Source organism: Motacilla alba, chromosome 1 (genome assembly GCF_015832195.1).
Source record: "Motacilla alba alba isolate MOTALB_02 chromosome 1, Motacilla_alba_V1.0_pri, whole genome shotgun sequence".
Classification (NCBI taxonomy): Eukaryota; Metazoa; Chordata; class Aves; order Passeriformes; family Motacillidae; genus Motacilla; species Motacilla alba.
The window spans coordinates 55,676,708-55,704,274 of record NC_052016.1 but is presented as its reverse complement, the minus strand read 5'-3'; the positions used below and the strand labels follow the sequence as shown (position 1 = coordinate 55,704,274).

At 52.7% G+C, this 27,567-nt stretch overlaps 2 protein-coding genes across 2 annotated transcripts; one reads left to right on the top strand and one right to left on the bottom strand.

Moving 5' to 3' along the window:
• The first annotated feature begins 1,107 nt into the window (after positions 1-1,107).
• CDX2 (caudal type homeobox 2) lies at positions 1,108-4,866 on the top strand. The gene is made up of 3 exons (XM_038144005.1): positions 1,108-1,844; positions 4,043-4,188; positions 4,380-4,866. The coding sequence occupies exons 1-3, from the start codon at positions 1,343-1,345 to the stop codon at positions 4,545-4,547; spliced, it is 816 nt and encodes a 271-aa protein (XP_037999933.1). The 5' UTR covers positions 1,108-1,342; the 3' UTR covers positions 4,548-4,866.
• Positions 4,867-22,596: 17,730 nt separating this feature from the next.
• On the bottom strand, positions 22,597-27,179 carry PDX1 (pancreatic and duodenal homeobox 1). Its single transcript, XM_038139900.1, is given in 3 exon segments — positions 22,597-23,687; positions 26,646-27,072; positions 27,075-27,179. Coding segments are annotated over 3 exon segments (921 nt in total). The 3' UTR covers positions 22,597-23,298.
• Between the last annotated feature and the right edge of the window lie 388 nt (positions 27,180-27,567).

The window sequence follows — 27,567 nt, the reverse complement described above, 5'->3', positions numbered from 1 at the left end:
GTGTCATGGGAAAAGATGCGAATATGCAAACGTCGTCTCGCATTGTCCCCGCTCAGGGTGAAAAGTTAAAGCATAAAAGCGGCGGGGGGAAGCTGAGAGGGGGTCGCCTCTTCAAAGGGGACTGGCTGGGCTGGGGGAGCCGGCTGCCGCTTGCCTGGGAGCCGCCCTTCCAGAGCCAGCATTTCCAGAGGGTTTCCAAGGAGCTGGGGAGGGAAAAAGTGAGTGTGTCTGGAGGGACAAGCCGCCGGGCTCCCCGCGGGCTCCGCCGCGCTGCGGCGAGGGAATCGCCCAATGAGGTGACGGGCTCCGGGAGGAGGTTGATGGTTCCCTCCTTGAGGAGAACCATCCCCTGCCCCGGTTCCAAGGCCTTCCCTGGCGGCGGGATTATCCGGCCTCGCTCCAGCGGTGGGTCTGAGGGCAGAGGGTGTTTTAGACGAAGGTACCCCCAGCCCTCGTCCTTTCCCGGACCTTCTGGGCGCGCCCGACCTCGAAGTTCTGCAGACATACGCGGAGGAAGGAGACAGAGCCCTTGGAGGGGGGAATTTCTCCTCTTACCTCGCCTTCATCGCCCATGACCGAGGGGGAGCGGGTGGGAAGCGTTTTACAAAAAGCAGTAGGCCGCAGCGATGGGGTTTGTTGCTCAAAACAACCACGGCAAAATGGCTTTGCGGATTTTTAATCAAAACTCCCTCCTCTTCCGCCCCTTACCCCCCCCCCCGCCTACCCCCCAATACCAAAGCCCAGAGAAGAACTGGCTAAAGTGCTGCCTACAGATCGGCCGTGATACACGGCTCCCATATTCCCACCCTCGCCCTTAGATCTCCCTCTCTGTCTTTTGCAAGTCTCTTGATTTCATCCTTTGAACCTGTGATTGGAGGTTAAAGTGCACCAGGTTGCAATGGAAGGAGGAAGCTCTTAAACAATAAAGGCTTGAATATTTAGCTGTGATCAGGTCGCTGCCCTCTCCTTATCTTTTTAAATGCAAATCGTCTTTTAGGGGTAGTAGCTATATACCCAGCGCCTCTCCACGTCACCTGCCTTTGGTGCGTCTGGGCCATTACTAATAGAGCCTTGTAAACAATCGTTAATCATGTAAGGACTGCCGGCCATTGGATTCGGACCGGGAGCGCGGAGGAGCGCGGAGCGCAGCGCGGGGCCGCGGCCCCTCCGCCTGCCCCCTCCCCGCCCCGGGCAGCCCGGCCCCAGGCAGCAGCAGCAGCAGCAGCAGCAGCAGCAGCAGCAGCAGCAGCAGCAGCAGCAGCAGCAGCAGCAGCAGCAGCAGGCGCGCCGCGGCGAGAGCCCCGAGCAGCATGTGGAGAGCCGCCGCCGGGGCCCCGCCAGCATGTACGTGAGCTACCTCCTGGAGAAGGACGGGCCCATGTACCCCGGCCCGGTGCGGCACTCGGGGGGGCTTAACCTGGCGGCGCAGAACTTCGTCGGTGCCCCGCAGTACGCGGACTACGGCGGGTACCATGTGAACCTCGACGGCGCCCAGTCCCCCGGGCCGGCCTGGCCCGCGCCCTACGCCGCCCCGCTCCGCGACGACTGGGGCACCTATGGCCAAGGGGCGCCGCCGGCCGCCGGCGCCGTCCACGGCCTCAACGGGGGCTCCCCCGCCGCCCCCATGGCCTACAGCCCCGCCGACTACCACCACCACCATCACCACCCGCACGCCCACCACCACGCCGGCCCCGCGCCCCACTGCTCCGCCGGGGTCATGCAGCCCCTCAACGCCGCCAGCGCCGCCGCCAGCGCCGCCCCCGAGCCGCTCTCCCCCGGTGGGCAGCGCCGCGGCCTCTGCGAGTGGATGAGGAAGCCGGCGCAGCCCCCGCTCAGCAGCCAGGGTAAGTGCGGGCCGGGGCCAGGCGGCCGGGGGCTGCCCCGCGACGACTCCCCCGGGCCGCCGGCCCCCCGTTACGCCGGGCAGCTCGGCAAAGCCTTTTTTCGGGGAGAGCTCCCCGAAACAAACTCTCCTGAGGGTCGGTCCTCGGGAGAACAGGGCTGCCGGGCTCCACCGACAGCCCGTCCGCACTCCCTGCTGAGAACCGGGCAGGAGCAGGAGCGGCGCTCGGCCCGGGAGCAGCCGCTGCCGGCCCCGGGGCTCAGTGCCCGGGGGTGCGCTCCGGCGGAGCAGGGTGGAATGGTCCGGATCCCGAGGAAACGCTCGCTCTTCCTCCCACTGCTCCGCTCTCCTGCTTATAGCCACTTAGAAGATTTTTATAACCAATTATAGTCATATAAATCATCGGCCGGTGTCGCTCCGCATTTGTTTCTGAGTCACTGGGCGCCTGCCCTTTATTAAGGTCTCCGTGCGGCCAGGCCTCCCGAGCGACAGCGGCGGCCACTTGCCAGCCCGATCCCTGCGGGCCGCGCCGTGCCCCAGGCCGGGCCGGGCCGGGCCGGGCCGTGCGAGGGCGTGCCCTCCCGGCTCAGGCCGTAGCCGGCGCCGCGCTCCCTTGTGATGTTAATACCCCCGCAGACCCTCTCTTTCATTCCCACCGTGCATCTGCCAGGGGACATGCGAGTCCCGCTCTTTGATATACGCCTTCCACGACTACTATATCCTCTTTTCCTTTTTTTTTTTTTTTCTTTCTTTTTTTACATTTTTTCAAATATTTGTATATAGTGGCCGAATAAAAAAAAAAAAAAAAAAAAAAGGACGGCGACTTTCGCAGTGAATAACGACTTATGGCATGCCCCTCTCATCCCCTGCCTTGCGTGACCGACGGCAGGGCCGGTCGGAGCGGAGCGGTTAGGGAGTCCCGGCTACTCCCGGGAGTCCCGGCCTGTGGCCGCCGCGCCCCGAGGGAAAAGCCTCCGTGCCCCGGCGCCGACCGCTGGCACAGCCACGTCCCGGGCGCCGGTGGAACTCTGCGGCCCACCGCGCTTCCCACAGCAGCCCGTGGTGTTCCCACAGTTTGGGCTTGTGCGGTGGTGGCCGGTCCGTTGTCTCCATTCAAATTCTGCCTTTGGAGCCAGTGTTTATGTTAATGTGCAGAGCCGGGGGGATGAAAGCGCCTGCCGCCATTTGTTCAGTAGTGGTAATTCAAACAGAATGTGGCTGTCATTAAGGCTTTGAGAAGGGTTTTTCTTTGATAAGATCTCCTTGTCCTGCATTGTTTGGGATTGTGTTCCCTATTCACTGGCTCTGGGGAGTTTTCTCTGATCAGGCTTGTATCTTTACAGGGTGCTTTTGTTGTGGTTTGCAGAGAGTTTACCTGAACAAAGTCAGCCTGCTAGCCATTAAGCACCTTGGGGGCAGAGACTCCCCGCCTCGGCTCCCTGGGGAACGGGAGGGCCGGGGACACAACCAGTTAAACAAGAAACCCTCGGGAAAAAGGAGGTCAGCGGCTGCGGCGATGCACTCTCACCCGCTGCTAGCTGGCATTCGCCTCCGGATTCCGTTGGGGTTTCGGTGTTCGGTTTGGTTTGGGGTTTTTTGTTTGTTTGTTTGTTGGCTTGGGTTGTTGGGTTTTTTTGAGCTCTGAAGTCGTACATCGCACTTCCAGGCTTCCCAAGAAATGACTTTAGCCCCCGTGCCGTAACAGAAAAGGGGGAGCTGGCCGCTTCACGAGTGGCTCCCGGCAGCCGCTCCCGATACTCCACGCTTAGACGGCTGCTTCTCGTTTAGAAACGAAATCACCGCGCCCTGAACGGGCCTTTTCTTTCTTTCCCTTCTCCTCTTTCTCTATAAAAAGTTTGTTGTCGCTAGGGAAGGTAAAGCAAAACGAAAAGCCAACAAGTGCCCAGTGAAGGTGTTCCCGTGCCAGGGAGGGGTGTGCGGTGGGGTCAGGGCTGCCAGCCGGGGCTGGGAGCCTCTGCGCCCGCTGGCATGCCTGGCATTGATGTCCCACGTCCCCAAGGAAATGCGGAACGTCTCCTCTCCTCTGCTGCGCTCAGCACAGCCCAGGGCAGGGGAGGCGAGCAGCAAGCCCGGGAGGGGGGGATAGGACTGCTCCTGATCGTTCTGCACAGCAGAACGGCTGCGCTCAGCTCTACCCTTTGGCTTTGACTTTCTCAACCTTGGCTTTGTGCTCCGCAGTTAAAACCAGGACGAAAGACAAGTACCGCGTCGTGTACACCGACCACCAGCGGCTGGAGCTGGAGAAGGAGTTTCACTACAGCCGCTACATCACCATCAGGAGAAAAGCGGAGCTGGCCTCCAACCTGGGGCTGTCGGAGAGGCAGGTCTGTCCCAAAAGTGGCGCTCGCTATGCACACCACGCGTGGCCGGGCTGTGCGGGGTTGGGATGCGCGGGGTTGGGATGCGCGGGGGCGGAACGCGCGGGGTTGGGATGCCCTCGCTGTGAGAGCCTCTGGGAGGGGGATAGATCCCCGGCGAGCTGCCCCCTCTCACTCCACTGTCCACCTCCTGGCAGGTGAAAATCTGGTTCCAGAATAGGCGGGCGAAGGAGAGGAAGATCAACAAGAAGAAGCTGCAGCAGGCGCAGCCCGGCGGCGCGGAGCCCCTCAGCCCCAGCGCCTCCTTGCAGGGTCCCGCGGCGGGGGCGGCGGCCGCCGGGCTGGGCCCCGCCGCCCCGCAGTGACAGCGGCCGGGGACAACGGCGCAGGGACTGCTGGAGGACGCGGCGGATCGGGCCGGGCCGGGGGGCACGGCGGGAGCGGCCCCCCCGATGCACTACACCGCCCCGCGGGGCCGGCCGTGTGTACAGGTGTACAGTGTATGTGTCTCGTCGTCCGGGGGAAGCGCGTCCATCGCTTTATTAATATTATTATTATGTTTGGGTGCTTTTTTTTACCCTGGAATTTGTTAGATGAAGTGGGGGCGCTGCCTGCCAGTCAACCCCCGGTATATCTCAGGGATCGGTCCAAAAGACCTTTGCAATGTTGTTGGGCTAATGATGAATTTTAGCAGGAAAAAAAATTAAAGCACATGTTTTTTTATTTTATATTTTATTTTATTTTCTTCTTGCAACCATGAATATGCACAATGTTCATTCTGCCCTGAGGGTCAGAGCAGACAAGATAAGGCACTGTTTAAACGTTCAGAAGTGAATTGCTTAATGTTAGGCACTTGTAAAAGAGCCCATAAATCCAGCGCAGATAGTCATCCATCCAGATTTATTAGCTGCAGTGCAGAGAAATTGAAAGAATTTAGTCTCTTCTGAAAAAGGTGTCCTGTCATGCTGAAGTGAGGAGCCTTATTTGTGTGCGCAATGTCCCTTTGGTTAAACTGTGTGCTGTTTCTCACATCCTTACAATTTCTGTCTGGTTGGGGAGGGGGGAAGGGCTGTTTCAGTCGATTTTCCAAAGTTCCCTTGATTTTATCAGCTTTATGTAGGCTTCATCACAGCTCCATCAGAAGCAGAAATCCTTGGACGAGCCCTGTGCTCTATCAGAGCCTACTTTACACAGGCTGTGGCCCATTTCGACATGCTGGCTAAATGGAGGGGATCGGGGTAGAGAGGCCAAAAGACTCACTTAGGCAGAGATGAGAACTAGGACAGTCCAGCTGATTTGGCCAAATCGCCCTGGCTGTTTGCCATATATACTTCTTACTTAGGGATAGGAGAAGTCCAGCTGCAAAGTGAGGCCGGGCTGGAGCAGCCACGCTGCAGCCAGTGCCCTTGGCTGGGTGTGGAGCCAGCTCGTGTGGGCCTGGGCCCAGCAGGGGTGATGGGAGCACCGTCCAGCCTCAAACACGTTATGTGGATTATTGACTTCCCCAGGATTTAGCCCCATGCTGTTGAGTTTTGGTTATCAAATTTGTTGAAGTTACTCCATTTGCCTTCTTCTGGTTTCTTCCTTCTTGAAGCTTTTCTTATATTTTTGCTAAAAGCCAAGGGCAAATGCTAGCAGCATCTACAGAACTGCCTGGGGAGAATGGTCAGTCAGGGACTGACCCCACTGACAAGGCAGCTCTCTCTGCCTAAGGGAGCTTGGGGAAATGGAAAGCACCAGCCCCAAAGTCTCTGCACTGCTTTTTGTCTGCATGCAGCTCCATGCCTTGCAGGGCCAGGGGCTGGCAGTCCGAGAGCAGACACGTGGCCATGAAAACCTGATCCAGGGCTCCTGTGCCTGGGAGAAGACCATGGTGGGAGGCAGCAGCTTCAGTGAAAGGAACCTGCTTGATTTTCTGCTGCACACGTGGTCTCCGAAGTGGGCCTGGCCAGGAAACATGGGTGCAGCCCCAAAGCAGTAATGCTCATTGCGCACGGGCTTGACACAGAGCACGTCCTGCTGGGTCCAATGTCCATGGTTTGTTCCTGATCACAGGGAGGTAGGAGCCAGATTCATCCTCCTGTGACTCTAAAGGGTCCTTGGATCATTCTGGAGGAGCTGCTGGGGACAACCACAGCTGAGCAGCACCTGAACCGAGGGTCTTGGCTCTGCAGCACCAACCCCACACCAGCGCAGAGCAGCTGCACCAGGGCTCTCGGAGCTAGAAGGGCTTTGCAGGCACCGTTCACTCTCCTCCCTCTGTGCTGTCCCCGGGCACGAGGGCTCTCGGGCGGCATCAGCCCCGGGTGGGGCTGCCCCTTCGAGGATGTCCTGTGGCGCCCGGGGCCACCCCCGCAGCATTGATCCCAGCCCGGCTGCTGCCGGAGCCGCTGCGCGTTGCTGCGATACGCCTGTCAATAAACCCTGTTTGGATTGTGGAGCAGAGCGCAAGGTTTGTTTGTTTAGTGGTTAGAGGTTCAAAAGTCGGCATTGTCCCACTGCAAATGAGCGCAAGTTTTTTCTCCCTAAGGAAAAGCTGGCTGTGCTGAGTGGGAGGGAGAGATATCGGTGGGCCCTTTTATTTGCTTCCAGGAATAATTAATGGCAGTGAGAAAAAAGATGACCACGGAGTTATGAAAGACCATCAATAAGTAAATTAATCACAAAGGATCCGAGGGTTTAAGAGGTGCTGCTTGCCGAGGTTTTGTTGGCATTTGCCCATGCCCATTGGGCTAGGGTGATGCAGGACTTGCAGAATCCAGGACTCCTTGCTGCAGTGGTGGCACACACTTGCCTCTGGCACTAGCCCAGGCATGGCAACATTTGGGACAGTCCCTGTAATCTTTCAGTCGTGTGCTTTGTGGGTTGGGGTTTTTTTAATGCTGAAAGTGTGAAAATTTCTTTCTTGCCTGTAGGACTTTTGAGAAAGACAGTTGCCCTCATTGAGATGAACTGTTTGATGTCCACGGAAGTCTCTTTCTCCAAAAAGCTCATTAGAGTTACATCAACAAACCTGACATATTTTAAACATCCCCATTCCAGATCTCTTGATCTCTATTAGCAAGCATTCATTTTCTGAGCTCTACTCAAATTCTTTCCTCTGGCAACACAGAACTCACATTTCTGAGTGTAAGAAGCAAGTAACCAAGCAAATCCAAAAATCCACTCCAATTTCAAATATATTCCCTCTCCTATCCCCAAGCAAGCAAACCATTAGGCTTCCATCTTCCTTTATATTCCTCATGCACCATAAAAGAGCATAAAAAAGAGCAAACTGGGAGTCCTGTTTATTTGAGTGGATATTTACAGGCACCTGGATCAGTCCATAGCTGAACTATGACATTGAACCAGAAGCTGTCTTTGTCAGAGGTGAGCTGATCGTGGTGAGCAACCCATGGGTGTTTTCAATTCTCACAGAGCTCCATGCAGTCCTGCAGCAGCAAGCCAACCCAGACTGGTGGAGCTCAACAGGTTAGAGCTGCTGCACCTTGCTTGCCAGACAGGCAAGTCCATGAAAAGAAAAATCCAGGAAATCAGAAGCTTTGGCCCCAAAGTTACAAGACGGAATTCCCCTGCTCTCTCTCTCTTGTCAGATTTTCCTGCTCCTATCACTGTACAATAACAAACCAATTGGTATTTCTTCTCTTGGATTAACTCTTAGGCAAATACCAGTTTCTCAAGAAAGCTCTTTGAGTTTGGGGCAAGGGATGAGAACATGTGCCCATCATAGGAAGAAGAGTAAGGTCCTTAGAGTACTTGGATGGCGTCTAGAGCAAATGACTGCTTGCTCTGATCTGAAGTATCTTTTAAGGGCACTTTATGTGTCCTCAGTCTGACAGCTGAGCACTCTGCATCTGCAGAATGAAGACAGGAAGCTTTTATAAAAAGAAAAAACATAAAGATCTTACATTAGACAACTTGAGACATTCTCCATCCAGCATTTTTCCCACACAAGTGACCTCTGTCCAGGTTGTTTCCATCTGTGGATGAAGCAGGGGATCTAACAGAGGGCAGAGCCCATCCTTTAGAAACTGAGGGGGCATTTGCTATGGCTGACTGAAATCATGGCTCCAGAGGACTGTGTGAGGCCATAGGTTTATCCTTGCTACTCCATCAGCAGCTGGCATAGAAAAGGCAATCATGGAGCTTACAATTCTGTTGACACAGCTCTGCTGTGTCATAGCCAAAATTCGTGACCAAATACTTTCCCTCGGTCCCACACAAGTGTGGAACTGTGTGCTGAAGTTTAGAGCAGCTAGAGCTGGAAGCAAACCTTGAACTGATGCCAGAGAAGCAGCACTGGAGGCTTTCCAGGAGGCAAACAGCTTGTAAACGTTAACAAAAGTCAGCAGGACACAAGTCTGTTGAGGGCAGTCCAGCTGCAGGGGTGGCTCAGCAAGAGAACAAGGCCACCTTGGAGTGAGAGGCCATGGAAGGGTGGCCTGACCCAGCAGAGTGCAGTGTCAAGAGGTGCATGCTAGGAGCCACCTTAGCAAAACAGCTCTGGTTACCGTCAGAAAGCCATGGCAGGGAAGTGTCAGAAACCTCTGGGGAGAGATGGGAACAAACTCTCCCAGCAGCCTTAGCAGCCTTCTGGGCTTTGCTCCAGAATAGCTCTTTGACGGAGCAGGATGTTCCTGCTCTCCTCGCTGATGAGGAAGGGCTGCTTCCTTCTCACCTGCACGTTCTGACACGCTGTGACTCAGGCAGACACACAGAGTTTCTTCTAATTAATGTCTCAGCTTCTGCAATGCCCCCTGTTCCATTAGCAGGTTTTGACACTTTCAGAAGCCAAACTCACCCTCCTTCAAAGAGGGCAACAGAGAGTTACTTGCAAAGAAACAGGAAAAATTTGAGCCATTCACAAAAACAAACAGTTTGTTGCCAGGAGACTGGAATTAGAGACTTGGGAATCCCTTTCAAGCCCTGTATTTCTAAATTGAGGTGTCACCTGTTTTGGGATGACACCCACTGCATCCCCCTACTTCAAAGTAGATACAGGAAAATAGAAGATGAAAACTCATGGATGATTCTCATTACACATTCACACAGATGTCTAGGTACCAATCTGTGGCATTCATTAGACTCCAGACCAGTTAACTACTGGTAAATGACATGAATAATTTTCTCATTTCTCCTAATTTCCTCTAATCAAAACACTAACTCAGCTAAGATAATATCTAATGCAATCTGTCTAATAGATAATATATTTAATGTAATATCAAACCTATTGGTCCAGTAGGTGTTTTGATTCAATTTTTCAAACTGAGGGATGTTCATCATTACCTTTCTTAAGTGTGCTTCACAGAACCATGTAATAGTGTGGGTTGGAAGGGACCTTTAAAACTCACCTAGGTCCTTCTGCCCTGCAATGAGCAGGGACATCTTCAAACAGATCAGGTTGCTGAGAGCCCCGTCCAACCTGACCTTGAATATTTCCAGGGATGGGACATCTCCCACTTGTCTGGAAAATCCATGCCCTTCATGCCCTCCCTGGGAAACATGTTCCAGTGTTTTGCCACTCTCATTGTAAAAATTTCTTTCTTAGACCTAGTCTAAATCCAACCTCCTTTAGTTTAAATTTCTGACAGCTCATTTCCAACTTGCTGATCCCTAGCACTTGAGCTGGACTGAAGAAAATTAGAAAGATGCCAAATGCAACATCTGTGCCTCAGCGCCCCTGCACCCAGCTGCAACAGGCGGGATTGGGGGAAAAAACACTGGTATTAGTGCTATTCTGAAAGGAGAGAACAAGCCGAACAGAACACATGGAACTTCCCTGCTTTCGGCATTCTTCTTCCCTTAGTCACCCAGGTATTTTTGGGCAGCTGTCGCAAGCTCGTGCAGTTTTGCTTTTGAGTCAGATCCTGCTCCCCTGACACGTCTTGCTGCTTTCCACAGAGTTACAGCCTGGCCTGCAGATAACTTGCATAGACCCAAAGACCTTTGTGAGAGAAAAGCTGCCTTATCTCCTGCATTCTTTGGAAAGGGATGCTCCTCACTGCTCTGTCCCTTCCTCTGCTGGCATTCAAGACAAACTTTCAGCCCAGGAAACTGAGACTGCTTGTGGTTTAATTTTTCCATGCCATGGTGTGACCATGCAAACGGAAAAGATCACTTAGGGCCACAAGACTGGCTTGGTCTCTTCCCTCCCCGAGTGTCACCTGTTAGGGCTTTCAACAAAGGCTTGCTTGTAATTAAGTCCTTGGAGAACATCTTGATGCAGAACTCAAACAGAAACCAGGTGCATGATTCAGGGCACTCCACAATCAGGTGGGTCTCAGGATTTTTAAGATTACCATTCTGCTTTTCAGCACCTCGAGTGCAGTATGGGCAAGACATGGATACCAAGAGGCCTGCTGAGCCTCCAAAGGCATTGAAACTCCTAAATCAAGCAAGAGTCAAGAGGCATACTTACTTATCCAAGATTTTTCTTCCTTTTTCTACAGTTTGAAAATGAGCCAATTCTCTCATGGAGATTGTTGGAAGTCATATAAAGAGCTGTACAACAGTTAACTACTGAGGTCTCTTTAAAGATAACTCGAGCTTTTGATCATGTTTTAGGGAAATTCCAGTCCTCACCTGTTCTAGAGATTTTTTTTTTGTTATTTGTAAAATTTCAGGTGAGATGGAATTTACGTTAGTGAGAATCCCTTCCTATCCATAATACCAAAGAATTTTTTTCCAGTTTATAATACAAATGTGCTATTTTAAAAATAATCAAACCACTCATTTTTCATATATATTAAGTGCATGAGTGTATGCTGTTTTGCTGGCAATTATGCTCATTTTTTTAGATCTTCTTCCGTCCCCATGAAGAAGCTTGTATGTATCTATAGAGGTGGAGATAGAGCTGACCATGGAGATCTGAAAAGGGGCTCTGATCTCTGAAAACATCTTGCGCAACTATTTCCAGGAATGTAGTGACTCAGAAGAAAAAGGGACTTTCTCTTATCAGGAGTGTGTTTCTTCCTCGAGGACTTCAATCCAGAATCATGATCCTTTTTCTGTTTCCAGTAACTGACATCCTGCTCTCCCAAGGCCAGAACAACACTTTGGACCTACTCTTTCATTCTCAGTCCCGCCCTCACCAGTCTCCTATCCTAGCTCCAAAGGTGTTTTCCATCCTCAGAGGCTTGGTCTCTGCCGAGGGCTCCTGCCGGTAAAACGTGCCCTTTGTTATCTCTTTGCCTCTGGGCACACGTTCCTGAACTGGAGCAGGAAAACATCCACATGGCCCAAGGAAAGCAGCTGCTCAAGCAGGGCCAGATGGGGCTGGCATGGCGAGGGGCCAGCAGCCCACCAGAGTCCGGGGGGATTCAGCCTCCTCCAGTGCACATCCCTCCTCAGGCAGACTGCCATGGACACCTGGAAACCTGCTTCCTTCCCTCTTGGTATAGGAAAGTGCTCCTATATGGTCTGTGGAGCTGCTGTCACACAAATACCCTGGTGCTGACACCTCATGCAAGAGACAGCAAAACTGAAGTGTAGCACGAGAAAGAAAATAAGGAATTTTCCTGTCTCAGAGATAAGGAGATTACTTCTGCTATGGTAAGGGAAAGAGTTTGGGCTGCAGTGCCCAGTGCTCCTGGAGGTGGGGGATGCCCTCAGTGGTACCTGCTGCCTCCCTGCTGAGAGGGGGCCCAGGCACAGCTACTGCAGGCAGCAGTGCCCCTCACCCCGACCCGGCCTGTGCCCCATGAGGTTCCTGTGGGCTGGGATGTGCTCTGAGGTCCAGAGCAAAGGGAGAGCCCGCTGAGAGGGACACAGGTAAATGCACCACAGCAGCTGGCAGAGCCCATGAAAAACAAGCAAGGAAGGAGAGAGAGCCCAGCAGCCACGGCTCCTTTCCAGGCAGGTTCCTCACTGTATCTCACCATGCCACTCCCTTCCCTGTCCACTCAACCTGCTCAACTCACTGGTCCCTTCCTGACAGTCCAGGAAAAAGCAAGGGCCAGTATGAAGTATTAGGAGCACAGTCAGCACAAAACGATGATTCATGCTGAAGGAATCAGCAGCGTGTTTTTATCTGACCTTAAACGTTTAACCTCACCCAATCTGCTTTTCCTTTGTGAACATCACGCTCTATATGTGCTGTGTTATGAAAGACACAAGACTGCTTTCTCCCAAATCAGCATGTGTTCAGATGCCTTCAGCAGTGCTCTTCAAATTCAACCATTGCATCCTGGCTCAGAGATTCCCAGCCTGGCTCCCAGATCCTCACTGCTCTGGCATCCTGCAGTATCAAACCCCTTGCAAGGAGTACTTGCCTCACAAAGCCAAGATCAACTCTCCTGGAAATTCTCTGAAGTCATCTATCACCAGCTTGGGAGACAGAAATCTTCCTTGCTGGAGTCTAGTTGCCCATTTGATAAGCAAAGGTAGGGCTGAATTCCTACATCTGTCCCAACAAAATTATAAGTGTCAGGAAATACTCCTGGGCACTGCAGCTCCATCAGCTGGGTTACTAAATGGCTGGCATGGTCCACAGTTGGTTTTGGCCAGCTTTTGCTTGCTCAGGAAACCTCTGGGTGGAAATTCAGAGTTAGGAAAGCAAGACACTGTTTTCAGGATGTGGTTTAGGTACAGCCAGCCTGCTCCAGAGGGTAACACAGGAGTCACCTGCATTTGGTGACCATTTGGTGACAGCTGGGCTCAGTGCTCAGGAGTGATCTTGAGGCATGCTCAAATTATGGGTGTACTCAGATTCCTAAATGGCATTGAAATTGTGTGAGCCAGTTCCAGAAAGGCATTTCTTCTTGTGTTTGTTGTAAGAAGACATGGATACCTGCAAACCTGAACACTCCTAGTGAAATGCCCCTGGAGATCCTCTCCTTTCCGTTTATTTCTTCAGCAGGAAGGCAAAAGCACCAGGATTGGGGTAGGTGCTCCACCTGTGCTGGACTCACAGAACTGATTCTTGATGGTCTTGCCAAAACACTGCCCAGAATTGTGCCTGTGTAGTCGGTAGAGATGAACTGTCAGGATGAGGACAGCTGCCAGCCTGCTGGCACGCTGACCAAAAGCAACCCAAGCCTTTGGCTTTCAGTAGGGAACTGTCACCTGCTTCCTCACAGCCAAAATCGGTGTCACTGCAGCATCTCTGCGTTGTGGGGCTGGAACAGGGTCGGAAGGAAGGAAAAGGGAAGGGAAAGGGAAGGGAAAGGGAAGGGAAAGGGAAAGGGAAAGGGAAAGGGAAAGGGAAAGGGAAAGGGAAAGGGAAGGGAAGGGAAAGGGAAAGGGAAGGGAAAGGGAAAGGGAAAGGGAAAGGGAAAGGGAAAGGGAAAGGGAAAGGGAAAGGGAAAGGGAAAGGGAAGGGAAGGGAAGGGAAGGGAAGGGAAGGGAAGGGAAGGGAAGGGAAGGGAAGGGAAGGGAAGGGAAGGGAAGGGAAGGGAAGGGAAGGGAAGGGAAGGGAAGGGAAGGGAAGGGAAGGGAAGGGAAGGGAAGGGAAGGGAAGGGAAGGGAAGGGAAGGGAAGGGAAGGGAAGGGAAGGGAAGGGAAGGGAAGGAAGGGAAGGAAAGGGAAGGAAAGGAAAGGAAAGGAAAGGAAAGGAAAGGAAAGGAAAGGAAAGGAAAGGAAAGGAAAGGAAAGGAAAGGAAAGGAAAGGAAAGGAAAGGAAAGGAAAGGAAAGGAAAGGAAAGGAAAGGAAAGGAAAGGAAAGGAAAGGAAAGGAAGGCTGCAGCGGCGCGGCGCGGCCGGCAGGTGGCGGTGTGGCGGCTCGGTCGGGTCCCGGCCGGTCCCGCTGGGCTCCGCAGGGATTCCGGCGATGCGAAATGCGTTTCAGCCTCCAAACTGTGTTACTGTCTTCATCTGACCTCACAAGAGGAGTTTGGCACATCCTTCCTCCCGTCCCTGGGCTTCTGCCACGAGGGAGCGATATAAAGAGTTTGAAGGGGTTCAGCATCCATTTCCCACCAGGCATCACAGCAGCATCGAGCACAGTTCCACTGTCTTCTTCCCTCCGTGATGTTTTTCCTTTCTTCTGATAGTTGTTGCTACTGCTATACAAGACATCAGCCTGTGCTGCCATGTAAAACACGACCTCATGGAGCAGAACCTGCCAATGGCTGTGGCACCATCTGGAGAGCCCTGGTGGTACTAAAGAAAGCCTTTACATGTCCTACATAAACCATGTTTGAATGGCTGAACAAATCCCTCCTCCTCATCATCACTTTTCTATCCTCAATTCTCAACACTCATCATACCCCTTTTACAGCTGCTGTTCAAGAATCTAGTCCAAAGCCCATTCAAATCCGTCCCATTGGCTGCAATTAGCTTTGGACCATGGCCTACATCTCCTTTACTGGCTCTTGGCTTTATGCCTCTTCCAAGCCCTCAGCTGGAACAGTCTCTGCCTCTTTGAAGGCTCCTTTCCATCAAATTTCCCTTAGTTCCCCTTCTTTCAGGATGTCTCTCTACACTGAGTAAGTGATGGCTTCAGAAAGCGTACGGGGACGTAGCAGAGGCCATCTAAGAAATGGCAGAAGATAGAGACATTCCTGGCCAAGGGGGATGTCTTCTGGAGTGGCAGCAGGGAAATTAAGGTGGCCGACAGCCAAGATGTGTCAGGCTGAAAAAGGAAGTTCAAACAAGGTGAGGAAGCTTTTCTAGTAGCTATGATGCATCCATGTTTCCAAAGGTAACTCTCTTCTGCTTCCCTGGCTGCTTCTTTGTGGCCTCCAGATCCTGCTTTGTGTCAAAGGTAGTGCAGGTGCAGGTGTGCAGTGAGCTGTTTCCAAAATGAAAGCTATTTAATTTCCATTTTTTCAGGATGACGAGCATTTTGTTGGATTGATGAGTTGAGCTGTCTCATCCAGCTGCTTCTGTTTGTTACAGAAACAGGAGGCAGAGAGGGAGTGCTGGGATTTCAGATTAATGTGACATGCCACTGCACCCTCAGATTGGGCTGTGACAGCTTCCTGGCTCTTGCCCATCCATTGCTGCTCTCCAGTTCTGCCCTTGCCTGATGGTTCCTCCGTCTGTGTCGTTGCTTTCTGCCCTGTTTTTTATTCCATGTATGTCTGAAGGAGAGAGAAGGCTTGAAAGCGAATTGTTCCTCTTCTCCTCCTCTCTGCCACTCTTCTGGCTCCCAGCTACAATTCCTTCCCTGTGGCAGGGGGGGGAAGCCCTGTCCCTTGAGTTACTCCCTCCCTGGATGCTTTTTCGATTCTGCTGCATCTTCCTCCATCAGCCACTCCATGCCCTATCAGCAGGCAGGGTGCCAGGCTGGCGTTGCAGCGGTAACACCGCATCTCCCTGGATCTGCCTTCCCCACCTCCATGCACACACGGCCTGCAGGTGTCAGCTTGTCTCTTCCTAGCTCCTGATGTCAGTCTGTAAAAGCCCTGTCTCTCCTGAGCCTCCCTCCCCACTCTCTCCCAAGTGTTTCTAGAGCTCCAGCCAGCGAAAAATGAAGCCCTGACCCACCCAGGGACCACATCTGGAGGAGAAGCACGGACACTGAGATTTTCCAACAAGCTAGCACTACTCCCAGCCCTCTGTAATCCAGCAGCTGGGACACCACAGTGAGGGTGGGATATTCCAGACCTCCCATGAGCAGTGCTGCTGTGGAGCTTACCTCACTCCTCAGAGCCAAGCTGAGAGGATGGCATAAAAGGAGACATGGGGGCAAATGGGACTTCGCTGGAGCAGGATATAAATCTGCCACCCTAAATGGATTTTTATCTCCCACATCTCTGCAGATTTTCTGACAATTTCCAGTGCCTGCATCTAAATGAATTTGGATTATTTTTCACAGGAACTGTGAGGCGGGTCTGTAAGATTTTTTGCCAAGACAGAGCTTGACTTAGAGCTCTGAGCAAGCAGGATTCTAAGTACCTGATTTGTCATAAGCAGGAACAGCTGGAACAAACCCTACATGTAATAGTGAATAAACACTGCTGCAGAGCAACTGCATTAAATGGAAATCTCTGCCAGAATCACAACACTTTCCTTTAGTGTGTGGACCAGGAGGAATGTGGAGACAAGTGAGAAAACTCCATCACATTAGGAGGGGGAATTAAGCTTCTACAAGGAAGGTGCAAGCTGCAATTAACAGCTAAGTAAAACACACAAAACACCTGTTTCTGTACCATGACTTTTCCCTAGAAGCCAAATGGCATTCCCAGCTAATGACCTCATTGGTGTCATAATCCTGTAGCTGTTGAGGTCTTGTCATCAGTTACTTTTTTTTCACCCTTCTCCACTAATGCCTCCCTCTAGCTTCTCCTCATAACAAACCAACTGCTTCAGCCTTCATTTGCCTCTCCTCTGACCTCTTGTGCTTTCAGTGCCAGCTCATCCTTCTGGCTGTCCACCCTCTGACAGTGTTGCCTTCCAGCACTCTCCGGAGTACCATTCCTCTACTTGCCCATCCTGTCCAGCTTCTGTGTTTGAGCTCTGGGAATCTGCTCTTGGTAATTTCTCTAAAAAGTCACTGATAAGGCAGAAGTTGCCTGGAAAATTAATGCTCTTTTCACCAAAACGTTTCCTTTGGCTTCTTGGGAGGCTGTTTTAAATAGAAGCACACTGTCCTCTCCTTGCTATTAGGGCAAGAAACCATAGGCTATAACTGCAGTATGTAGGATTGGTTGGCTGCTCGGAAAATGCACTCATGGTGGGAGTAATGATGCACTGGAACAGAGGAGATTGTGAAATTTGCAGTTACGTAGCCCTTAGAGAACAGAAAAAAACAACATGTCTGAAGTGATCTTACTTTGGGCAGAAGAACAGAGCAGAAAGCTCAGTGGTTCCATTTTCAGCTCTGTTTTTGCTCCTTCAGGGGTTGTCCTAAGGAATCCCTCCTTTGTCATGAAAGGGTCATGCAGCTCTACATTTCATGGCCCTTTCCTCTGCCTTTACCTCCACCTAATCTCATGCACAGCTAGAAATGCTCTCTTGCACAGCTGCCATCAGATGTACCTCTTTCTGTTTGAAGTGAAACTGTCTCACTAAAGTATGTGGGGTAAATATAACAAACCACCAGAGGGTGAAGTTGTAAGCAGGCTTTCAATCACAACTCCAGGAACCAGCCTGGCTTTAACAACAAGTTCTATCACATCCATTCCAGGGTAAAGGATTTGATGCCTTCGAAGTAAAAGGGATTTCCCTCTCCTCCCCCTTTTATGACAGTTATCATTTTTTGGATAAAAATTCAGCTTACAGAATGGACTAAAAATAAAAATGGTGCCAAAACAGGACTTGCTGTTCAGCCACCTTATCTTGAGCAATGTCACCTCACACAGTCTCACCCTTAGCCAAATACTGACTCACCACCAAGGGCTTAGCAGTGGAAAAGGAGAGAGGGCATACCAGATGAGAGCAGCTCTCCTGGCTGGAATCCTGGCAGGGAGTGAGAGGCACGTGTTTGAATCAGAGGGACTCGAGCTGCTGTGCTGAAATGTTGTTAAAAACCAGAATGCAAGGGGGCTGTTTTGCTACTGCTTGCTGCAGGGAGGTGCAGCCTCCTCTCCTGGAGGGCTTGGGTTCAAAACATGACTTGGAGCCCTACGATGCCGCACCCAGCTGAGGCTCCCAACAGGTAACTGTTTGCTTTTCTCTGGAGAAGGGTTTGGGCCCAGGAAAGTGGTGTTCAAACATAAGTCTCTGCACAGTCCAGGACCTGGTATACCTCCCCTGGCTCCACCTTGGTCCTGAGACAGCTCGGTCTGCCAGCAAGGGCTGTGGGTACCTTCTGTTCTCTGCAAGGGGAGCTCCACGCCCTGTTTCTGATTTCTTCTTACAGCAGTGGAGTCAGTAATCCCTGCCTGCCTCTGCTCAGTGCTTTGAGGTCTGCAGGGAATGTCCAAAGCAGGCACAGCTGAATATAAAATGGCACACACTGCCCATGCTCAAACAGAACACCAGAGTGCCACCAATCGCTCTTGAAGACAACTCTTCCAGTATCCACCACCAAGTCTAGCCCTGGGAGTGGAGACACAAACCACTGCACCCTCTGCTTTCCGAGCGTGATGGATGTGTTTTACTTTCGAGTCTTAAATCGTTCTGCCAAGGATTCTTTGGGCAGATGCTTTTCTCCTCCTGGGTGTGGGTCAAAGAACAGGGAGAAGATGAAGCTGCCACTGTCAGCAGTTTATTGTTCCCATTGTTCTGTGCTATGAGACAAAGCAGCCCTGTCTTTGCCAATGCTCCTTAGCAAATGCATTGCTTTTGCAGTGGTCATTGCAATCTTCTTGCCTTGTTGGTCCAGCTCACCTGCATCTCCAGAGTTTCTTCCCAGTCAATCTATTTTTGGGTTGTTTGTGAAAAATATGCCTGTTTGCAAAGGCACCTGCCTCTTGTGACCAGTAAATCCTGTTGGATGGAACCAGACATCAGGGCTCCTGTCAACAGGCCTAAAGGCACCTCTGCAGAAGGAGCACAAGTGCAGCCTCTCCTCCTTGCAGTGGTGCTGCTGCTGGAAGCAAATGATTTCTGGAACAAGCCCTGATACGAGGCAGCAAGTGCGTCAGACCTTATAGTAGGGGAACCACGTGTTTGAGTTTCCTACTCCATGAATGAGGCTGGCCAGGCCTGATTCATTACTGAGGCACGCTGGGGACAGAGGCACTCAGCTCATTTCCTCTGCATTTTATTTGTTCCTGCATATGCTGTGATCCCAAAAGCACTGGGGAGCTGAGAAGCTGCATACCAGGACAGTAAATGCTGGGAGGAGAGGAGATGTAGAAAGGCAAAGATTAGGAGAAGCCTTGCTTCCAAGCACTTTCCCCTTTGCTCCACCATTCTTTGCACTCGCAGCTAAAGCACTGCTGGGGCACATTGGTGCTGGCATAGTGCACAGAGAGACACTGGAAAAGGTGCTGGAAGCCCATGAGACAGGAGCAGTGGTGATAAATGTTAAATGTTAAATGAATGTAAATAGTGGGTAAATGAAAGTAGATAGTGTTCATGACCAACACAGACACTACAGGGTTTCTATATTTCATTGTCATTTCATCTTCATTTCATCTCATTTCATTTCATTTCATTTCATTTCATTTCATTTCATTTCATTTCATTTCATTATTTCATTTCACTCCCTAGATTTCTTCCTGATTGCTATAAAAAAATAGCCTGGAAGATCTGGCCATTCTTATCCCCATCCAGGGAAGAAGAAAGCAGAAAAGGTATTGCCTTTCTGAGTCACAGTTTTTTGGAAGCCGTGTGTGTGCATGTGTGTTTGCATGGTTTGCCTATGCTAATGTGTAAAGGTCTCTCTCAGCTATAAGGAGTGAAGGGAGCACAATGACATTTCTTTTTACTCCCAAAACAAACCTTGAAACTCAACACTTAATCCTCAGCCACCTCTGCCCTGTGTGGAGGATAGACCATGAGGTGCACCGCCCAGGCCACAAGGCCCTGCTTTGGTGGTGGTTACAGGGCTGGCATCCCATTCCTGGTTGCTCTTCAAAGCACCAAAGCCTTTCTGAGCAATATTTCATCTCTCAGCCTGCAACGTCTCTCTTTGGCTGTGTTTGTGGCAGCAGCAGCAATCACAGAGTAGGAGGCAGCAGCCTTCAGCGCCTGACTGGAAAGCCTTTCACACCTTAGGTTAAATCACTGCTTTCAGTATTGATTTATGGGTGTAACATGAATGTAGAGATTTTCAGGTGAAAATATAGGTTTCTAATGGAGGAGACAAGTGTAGTCTTGCAATCCTGCTTTTCACATGGCCACTGCTGCAGGATCGCGGGACAGGGTCCTGCTGGGGGGGAAGTAAGGCAGGGTTGGCAGCAGACTCTGGCCCGGTGTGACAGCAGCCCAAGCTGCTGCCAGGGTTTGCCCAGCCATGTGCCATGAACCTCAGGTGCTCAGCCCTGCCTCGGGGAAGGAGAGGTCCTGCCTTGTGGTCTTTCATGGGATGGCAGTCAGTGTCTCAGTAGTCCAGAAGCAGGACAAGAACTCTTTCCCTCCAGCACTGGGGGATGGATCTGAGCAAAGTAGGAGCAGCAAAGATGTTGTCTGTGCAAAGCTCAATCAAGACTCACAGCCTCACTGCCTCCCTTGGAACCATTGATATTATTGATGTCTCCATAGTTCCCTATGGGGTGGATGCCATGCCCCAAATATTGCTCAGCTTTTCCTTAAAATAATTAACACTGAACACATAAAATTTTTGGGGACATACCTCTCCCATGCCTGCCTAAAAGACTTCACTATTGCCCAAGAAGGAAATAGAAAGATGTCTCACACCTCATTATCTTTTGTCTAATTTTAAAAGTAGTTTGAGAATGTTTTATGGATATTTTATCCTAGGGTTAAAGGTGATTACAAATAAGTCATAAAATATTTCATAAGGGGGGTGTCTCCTAGGTAGATGGATACATCCGGACAGCTGGTTTTGGTGAGGTGACATGACTCAAGAACTCCAGTGGCCTTATAACTCTCCATGTCAGCCTTGCCTTTCCCCAGCACTGTGTAGGGCTGGCTGTTCTGTCAGGTGAAGAAGTTACCATGAATCTTTAGCTCTACAAGGTGTCTTGATTTAGTTAATGTTAATTTTTCCATTGGTGCAGTTGTAAATAGGGAAATAGGGTGTAAATAGGGAAATAGGGTATATATATATATATATATTATATATATATATATATATATAAATGTAAGTGCTAAACAAATAAACTGTGTGTCAGCTCTTAGAAGAAAAGTACTTTATTCATTAAAACTAAACCATGCAGCTCTGATTCTGCATCTGCTAATAAAAACACCTTGGCACCGTGGTCAAACGATTCACATTAACTGTGCACCTTTTTTGTTTTCAGAGCAGTGCACAAAGAAAATCAAAACTGAATGCACTATACTAAAGAAAGGACAGGCAACTACTGTTTATTCTGCAGCTACCATGTATGCTGCTCAGCCAGGGCAACGTGCTCAACAAATCTTCGAATAAAACCGAGGTATTTTGTGTGAAAGACATCCTTTCTTCAGCTGGATCTGTTTTTAAGGCGGCTCCCGAATTGTAATGTCAGTGCCAGACACTGTAAAAGGTACATGGAAATTGTTCCACTTCATGTTCCCAGTGAAATGTTAATGCTAATGAATAGGGATTAAAAGATCTGAGCCTTAAAAATGGCTTCATGTCCCCCAAAAGTTTAAGAAATATTACTTTAATTAATATGGTGCTTTGCTTCTTAAGCAGAACAGCTTTATTTGAATTTCGCTCATATAATGATTAGTAACAGTTCTCACTCATTGACTGCATTTTGATGAATAAGGATATACAGGCTCGGATGATACATTTCTCGGGCAACTTGTGGGAAAAATTACCAGAAATAGTCCCGTTTGCACACAGACAGTAATGTCCCCAGAGGAAAGAAAAGCAACAGACAAATTACACCTTCAGTTCAAGTTTCCACCTTAGTGTTAAAAGTTCCATGTGAAACGAGAAAACCCCAAAGCGCTGTGCCAAGCTATTTGCTCTCCCCCTCGCTTTCAGCCGAGGGACTGGGAACATCCTCTGGCCAAGGTGCGACAGGTTGTCCCTATTTTCCTCCTCCCGTGGGACTCCCGGGCCTGCAGCGCCGAGCCCCGAGGGATGCTCGAGGGGTTGCTGCTGCCGGGTACGGGGCAGGAACCTCCCCGTCGAGGAAAGAAGGCAGAGCCCCCTGACCGACAGCAAACCGGACAGTTCCTGCTTCCTTCCCACCGGTGTTTTCTGTTCCTAGTTCGGCTGTGAGTTGTTCCCCACCTATCTGGAGCCCCCGCCGTTGTCGGGACGGGGAAGCTGTTCCTGGAAGTGGGGAAGGCAGGCTGGGCCCGGGGCGGCCGGCACGGACTCCGCTACCCGTCTTCTCGCAGGGGAGCCCCGCCGGGCTCTCTCCCCGCTCCAGCCCGGAGGAGCCGAGCTCTCCCGCACGCCGGGCCGGCCGAAAAATAGTACCCAGGAAAAGTCCCCGGTGCTCTGCAGTGCCTCGGGAGGCAGCCGGCCCCCAGCCTCTGCTGGGTGTAAAAACAGGTCTGCAGAGCAAAACCACGCAGAGAGCCACACCGGGACAGGAGCTCACGCCACAGAGAGTTTTCTCCTCTCCAAGGCAGAGTCCGAGCTTGCGAAAGAGGTGGAAGAGAGGCAGGAGCTTTTTCCCAAAGGACAATGTCCCTGGGACCAGCCCTAACCCCCCGGCTGCCTGCTCGCCGCCCAGAGAGTTCCCGCGACTTTTTCTGTTGCATCCCTGGGCTCGCATTCACCCCTGGAAGAGGCGAGCGCAGCCCTGGAGCCGCGGAGCCCAGGCGGGCGCGGAGCCACGGGCAGCAGCGCAGGGTCCCCGCAGAGGGTCTGGCTACCTGTGCCGGTCATCGGGAGCCGGTCATCGGGGGAGACAAATCCTGCCCGCAGGACACGTGGGCGTTTTCTTATCTAATTTTTAAATTTCTTTTTTCTCTCGTTTTTTTTTTCTTACCCCCCCCCCCCCCCTTCTTTCCCAAAAGCAAAAGAAAACGAAAGAAACCAGGTTCCAGTTTCCAAAGAAGTAAGTAACAGTCCTGAGAGAGTCCTCGGTAGAGCCGATGCCCTGGGGGACTGGAAGGGACGGGGACGGCGGCGTGCCAGCCCGTGGGTGGTCCGGGATACTCGGCTCCGTGTCCGCGCCTATGGACCGACGGAGGCGGCGGGACGCGCGCTCCGACCGAGCGGCTGTCGGCGGCACGGAAGGCAGCGTGCGCTCGCTTCTCCTCCGGTTTCCAGAGCTCTCCGGGCACCCAGGGCGGCACACACCGTCGGTGGCCACCCGACACCCACCTTCCCCGGGGAAAGCTATCCCGTAGGGCTCCCTGAGGCGCAGGCGGCCCGGGCCAGCGGAGCCCAGCTCCCCGCCATCCCGGCGGCTCCCTGCGGCCTCCTCCGGCGCTAGCGCCCACAGCGAGCCTCTGCTTGTCACAGCTGTGCATCTTCTATTTGCTTTCCGGAGGATGCGAGTTTCGGAATGGAGGCACCGCGTTTCCCCGGGGGAAGGCGCGAGTGGGTCGGAACGGCGAGGCACGGCACGGCACGGCACGGCACGGCACGGCACGGCACGGCACGGCACGGCACGGCACGGCACGGCGGAGGGAAGCTGGCGCCAACCTCTCGACTCTTTTCCATGTCCCATCCTTTTCCTCGTCCCGGGCCGTGGAGCTCCCCGCCGCTCACCGAGAGTCCTGCTGCCTTCTGGGGGCTAGGCTGGGGGCGAGAAGGTCCCTGGAGGCTCCCGAGGGAAGGCTCCCGGCGGGGCACGGCTGGACATCCTCCTTGGTCTGCAGCTCCCCGGAGGACACCACGCAGTCTTGCTCGGGGTCATTGCTGTTGCCCGCCCCCCGCTTTTTGTCTTCTTCTTTCTTCCACTTCATCCGCCGGTTCTGGAACCAGATCTTGATGTGCCTCTCGGTCAAGTTCAACATGACAGCCAGCTCCACCCGCCGCGGCCTGGAGATGTACTTGTTGAAGAGAAACTCCTTCTCCAGCTCCAGCAGCTGCGCCCGCGTGTACGCCGTCCTCGTCCGCTTGTTCTCCTCCGGTTCCACCATGTAGGATCCACCTGGAGAGAAGCGAGAGTCAGCCTGGGCCGGCCCGGCCGCCCCCTCGGGCTGCGGGGACCACGTCCCACGACCCCAGCGCGGCGCAGAGGATACGCGAGGGGAAGCGAGCGGGGTGAGGGGGAGGCCTCGGGGAGCTGTCCTGCTGAGCAGGGCGAGGTGGTGCTGCTGGCGGCAGTCACCGCTGCTGTTATCTTATTTTACAAGAATTTATATCTTTTTTAGCTATGATTTGGATGAGGGTTTCAGGGAAGCGCCGTCTCTGGAGCCGAGGGAGAAATTCACGTGCCACCGTTTGCGGGACACTGAAAGCTCAGAAAGGCTCCCGGATCCAGGGCTGCAATTGTTCAGGTTCTCGTTAAAATTAATTTTTAAAAAATAATTTGAAAACAAAGGTAAGAAAATAAAAAGGGAAAAAAAAAAAAAAAAAAGCCTCCACCACACAAACCAAAGGAAAATGGAAAAATTTAACCTCTCAAAAAAAACCCAAAAAAAACCAAAAAAAAACCCAAAAAAACCCCACAAATAAACTAAAACCAAAAACAAAACCAAAAAAACCTAACGCACCAAAGAAACCCCTCTAAAACAAAGCAAAATTATTATATTTAGTGGGCCTGCCGGGTCGGGCCGGGAGTTGGACCGCAGCCGCTCCATTTCGCCGCGTTGATGAAACCTTGAGTTTCTTGCTCCCGTAAAAAGCGGCAGCAGCGTGATCCCCGTTCCCAGCGCGGGCACGGCAGTCCTGCCTGGGCACTGGGGCGCGGGCAGTACAGGCGGGCACATCGAGAGGGGCCCGAGGTGGGCACGGAAACTCAGGGCCAGCGCCCTTTTGCCAGCGCCAGCGCCCCTCTGAGAACGTTTTTGGGTTGATACCATCTGCGGGGAACGGTGCCTTAAACAGCCAGGATGAAATAATAATTTCAAGAGAGATACGTGGACTCTCCCACAGCTCATCTTCCTATTCCCATGATTCTGTATTTATATATACAGTGTTTGTAAATGTAAACCTATGTATAAAACTTATATATGCATTTAAAATATATATTTAAATACACATATAACGTTTGCATAGTGATGTGTATGTACGTATGTACGTGTATAAATAAATATTAAAATCAATGTATATATGTATAAAAATGTTGGTAAATCTAAACCTATGCATGCATGAGCTTGTATCTGAAAAAAAAAAAAACACCCTTATTCTGTTACTTTAAACTAAAGTGGAGCTACCGGGAAGGCAGAACGCCCAGGGTCTGTCGGAGGGCCGAGTTCGGTCGGGTCCCGGGACAAGGCCGATAAGCCCGGGGTGAGCGGCGGAGCCCGGGGCCGGGCACGGCGAGTGGCACCGGGCCGGGCTCGCCGCGGCCTCCCTGAGCGCCCTTTCCTGGCAGCAGCGCAAAGGCCCGCCGACTCCCTGGACACCTAAATCCCAAGGGTTTCCATGAAAAATAAACCGTCGGCTCATATAGTTTGGCAGATACACGGTACAAAATACGCCGGGGTTTGGCCGTGAGCGCTCTGTCGCACACGGCACAGCGCGGTGTCCCTTTCTGCTCCCGCAGTGTGCTCCGGCAGGAACCCTGCACATACATCACACCGACCGGGCCATGCACGGCCCCTGCCTGCTCCTCCCGGGAGGGCTGGGGACAACAGGCAAGAATTTTAGGCTTCCACGCGGAAAGTTTCGCTTTCCTGCTGGTTTTGTCATTCTTCGGGTTCAGGAGAAAGAGAAAAAAAAGAGGTGTCGTTCAAAACTTTGGCTTTTTATTATTATTATTATTATTATTATTATTATTATTATTATTATTATTATTATTATTATTATTATTATTATTATTATTATTGTTATTATTGTTATTATTATTATTATTCCCGAAATTCACTCAACTCACGGAAAACAACCTGGCTTTTCTCTCTCCCTCACCCCACCTCCACCCTGGCACCATCCCTGCCGCCGCGTCTGCGGGCTGGGACAGCACTCTCCTCTACCTTTGTGGGCGGATGCGCCTCTAGGGAGATTGGGGACCGCCACTTGTCCTTCCCTCCCCCTCGGCCTGCCCCATGCAATTCCCCAACTATTTAGTGGAGATTTTAATACTTCGGTCCCTTTTCCAACTGTCTATTTGAACAAAGCCATTAATATAATATTTGCCGTATAGGCGTGACGGAGGCGCAGGACACGATAACATTGTGCCGGCAGAGACAGAAATATTGTTGGGCAGCGGAACTTTCTGCCTAGATAGAGTTTCTTCCCCTCACTGGCAACTCTGTTTCGTTTGTGCATTGTTTTCCGTGCCCTGTTGTTTTTTTCTTTTCACTCGGTGAGGTGCATTTGTGGCTAAAACCCGCCGGGGAGCAGGAGGAGCGGGACAGAGGGGCCGGGAGGCGAGATGGGCTCTGCGCCGGGGAGAGCCGAGAGGCTGCCGAGAGGGTCTCGGCGGCTGCCCCGAGGGCTCGGGGGCTGCTCGGCGGCCGCACGGTGGGCGCAGGGACGCGGGGCAGCGGGGCTGTCCCCTCCCGCCAGCCCTGGCGGCCGCTTCCCCGCCCGCTCCGCCTCGCAGGTGTCTCCGCGACCCGGCCCCCGCACGGAGCCCACCGCGCCCGCGGGGACGCTGTGCTGCCCGAGGAAGCAAGCAGCTCCCGGGAGGCGTCACGACGTCCCGGCTTGGCCACAATTAGTTAATTGGTGAAAAATAATTCGTTAATAATTGCTGAGGCGCAGGGAGCGGCGAGCCCGCTGGCGGGGGCTGGAGCGCCGGCTCTGTCCCCGGCGGGCGTTCAACCCAACAGTAGCAGCCCTAGAGCAGGGGGTCTGCAGAGGCTGGCAGGGGGAAAACGACCCTCCAGGGCCGCCCCACACGACATCCGAGCGGTGGGAGCAGGACCAGTGCAAGGGAGAGCTACTGAGCGCCGAGTGGGACAGAAGCGGGGAGCGGGCAGAGGGATGCGGAGGGGCTTACCGGTCCACTGTCCCTTCCAGGCGTGCGATTTGGTGGACTTCATCCAGGCGAAAGGCACCTGCACTCGGGGCTCCTCTATAGCCCCCGTGTCCGCCCCGTCTGCGAAAGGCAGCGCGTCCTGGTGGGGAGGAGGAAGATGAGGGTGGTGGTGGTGATGGTGATGAAGGTGGGAGACCCCGGCATCCTCAGTGATGGGGGGCACTTCGTAAGGTGAAATGTCTGGAGGGCTGCCTTGCTCGAGAGCCCCTAAGGCGCTGGAATAAGGAGTCTGTTGCTGCCTGCCCATGTACAGGCAGGCGGGGGGGCTGGGGTTGTAGTCCTGCGCTTGGGCTCTCTGAAACGCACACGACTCCTTGTAGAGCTGCGCCGAGGCGTAATACTGCTCCTCGGTGTTCATGGCGAGCGGGGCCAAGGGGGCTTCGCAGCTTAGGGACACATAAGGCTGCTCCCGCTGGCGGAGCCCGGGATGCCTCTTTGACAGCTGGCGGCCCCGCCGGGCCCCACCGCCCTGCCCGGCTCCCGCCGCCTCCCCATAGGCGCCTCTCCCCCACGTGAGCCCTCCCGCAGCCCTCCGGGGCGGGGCGCGGGCCGCAGGAGGCCACCCGGAGTGGCCCTGGTCCCGCAACCCCTTCCTTCCCCTCAGCCGGGCCCACCCCGAGGCGCCCTACCCTTCTGCGGAGGGGGTGCTGCTCCCGGCTCTGGGAGCCCCGCGGCGGTGGGATTGCGGGGCCGGCCACGGGCTCAGGGGATTGCGCCGATGCGCGGGGCGCTCCGGGACGGAGGGTGCTTAAACTCATCTTTGCCCTCTCCCCTCGCTTGCCCAGAAGCTGCTGCTCCCGCAGTGACCCCCGGGGAGGAGAAACCTTCGGAGGGCCTGGGTAGACTCGGCTCCTGGAGGAGTTTAGCGACAGGGCACTTTTGG

What these genes read in the sequence shown, in the direction of transcription:
- CDX2 (XM_038144005.1), top strand. Translation starts at nt 1,343, where the DNA reads ATGTACGTGAGCTACCTCCTGGAGAAGGACGGGCCCATGTACCCCGGC. An exon ending in GCCCCCGCTCAGCAGCCAGG is followed by an intron (nt 1,845 to 4,042) that starts GTAAGTGCGGGC and finishes TGTGCTCCGCAG; the next exon opens with TTAAAACCAGGACGAAAGAC. An exon ending in TGGGGCTGTCGGAGAGGCAG is followed by an intron (nt 4,189 to 4,379) that starts GTCTGTCCCAAA and finishes ACCTCCTGGCAG; the next exon opens with GTGAAAATCTGGTTCCAGAA.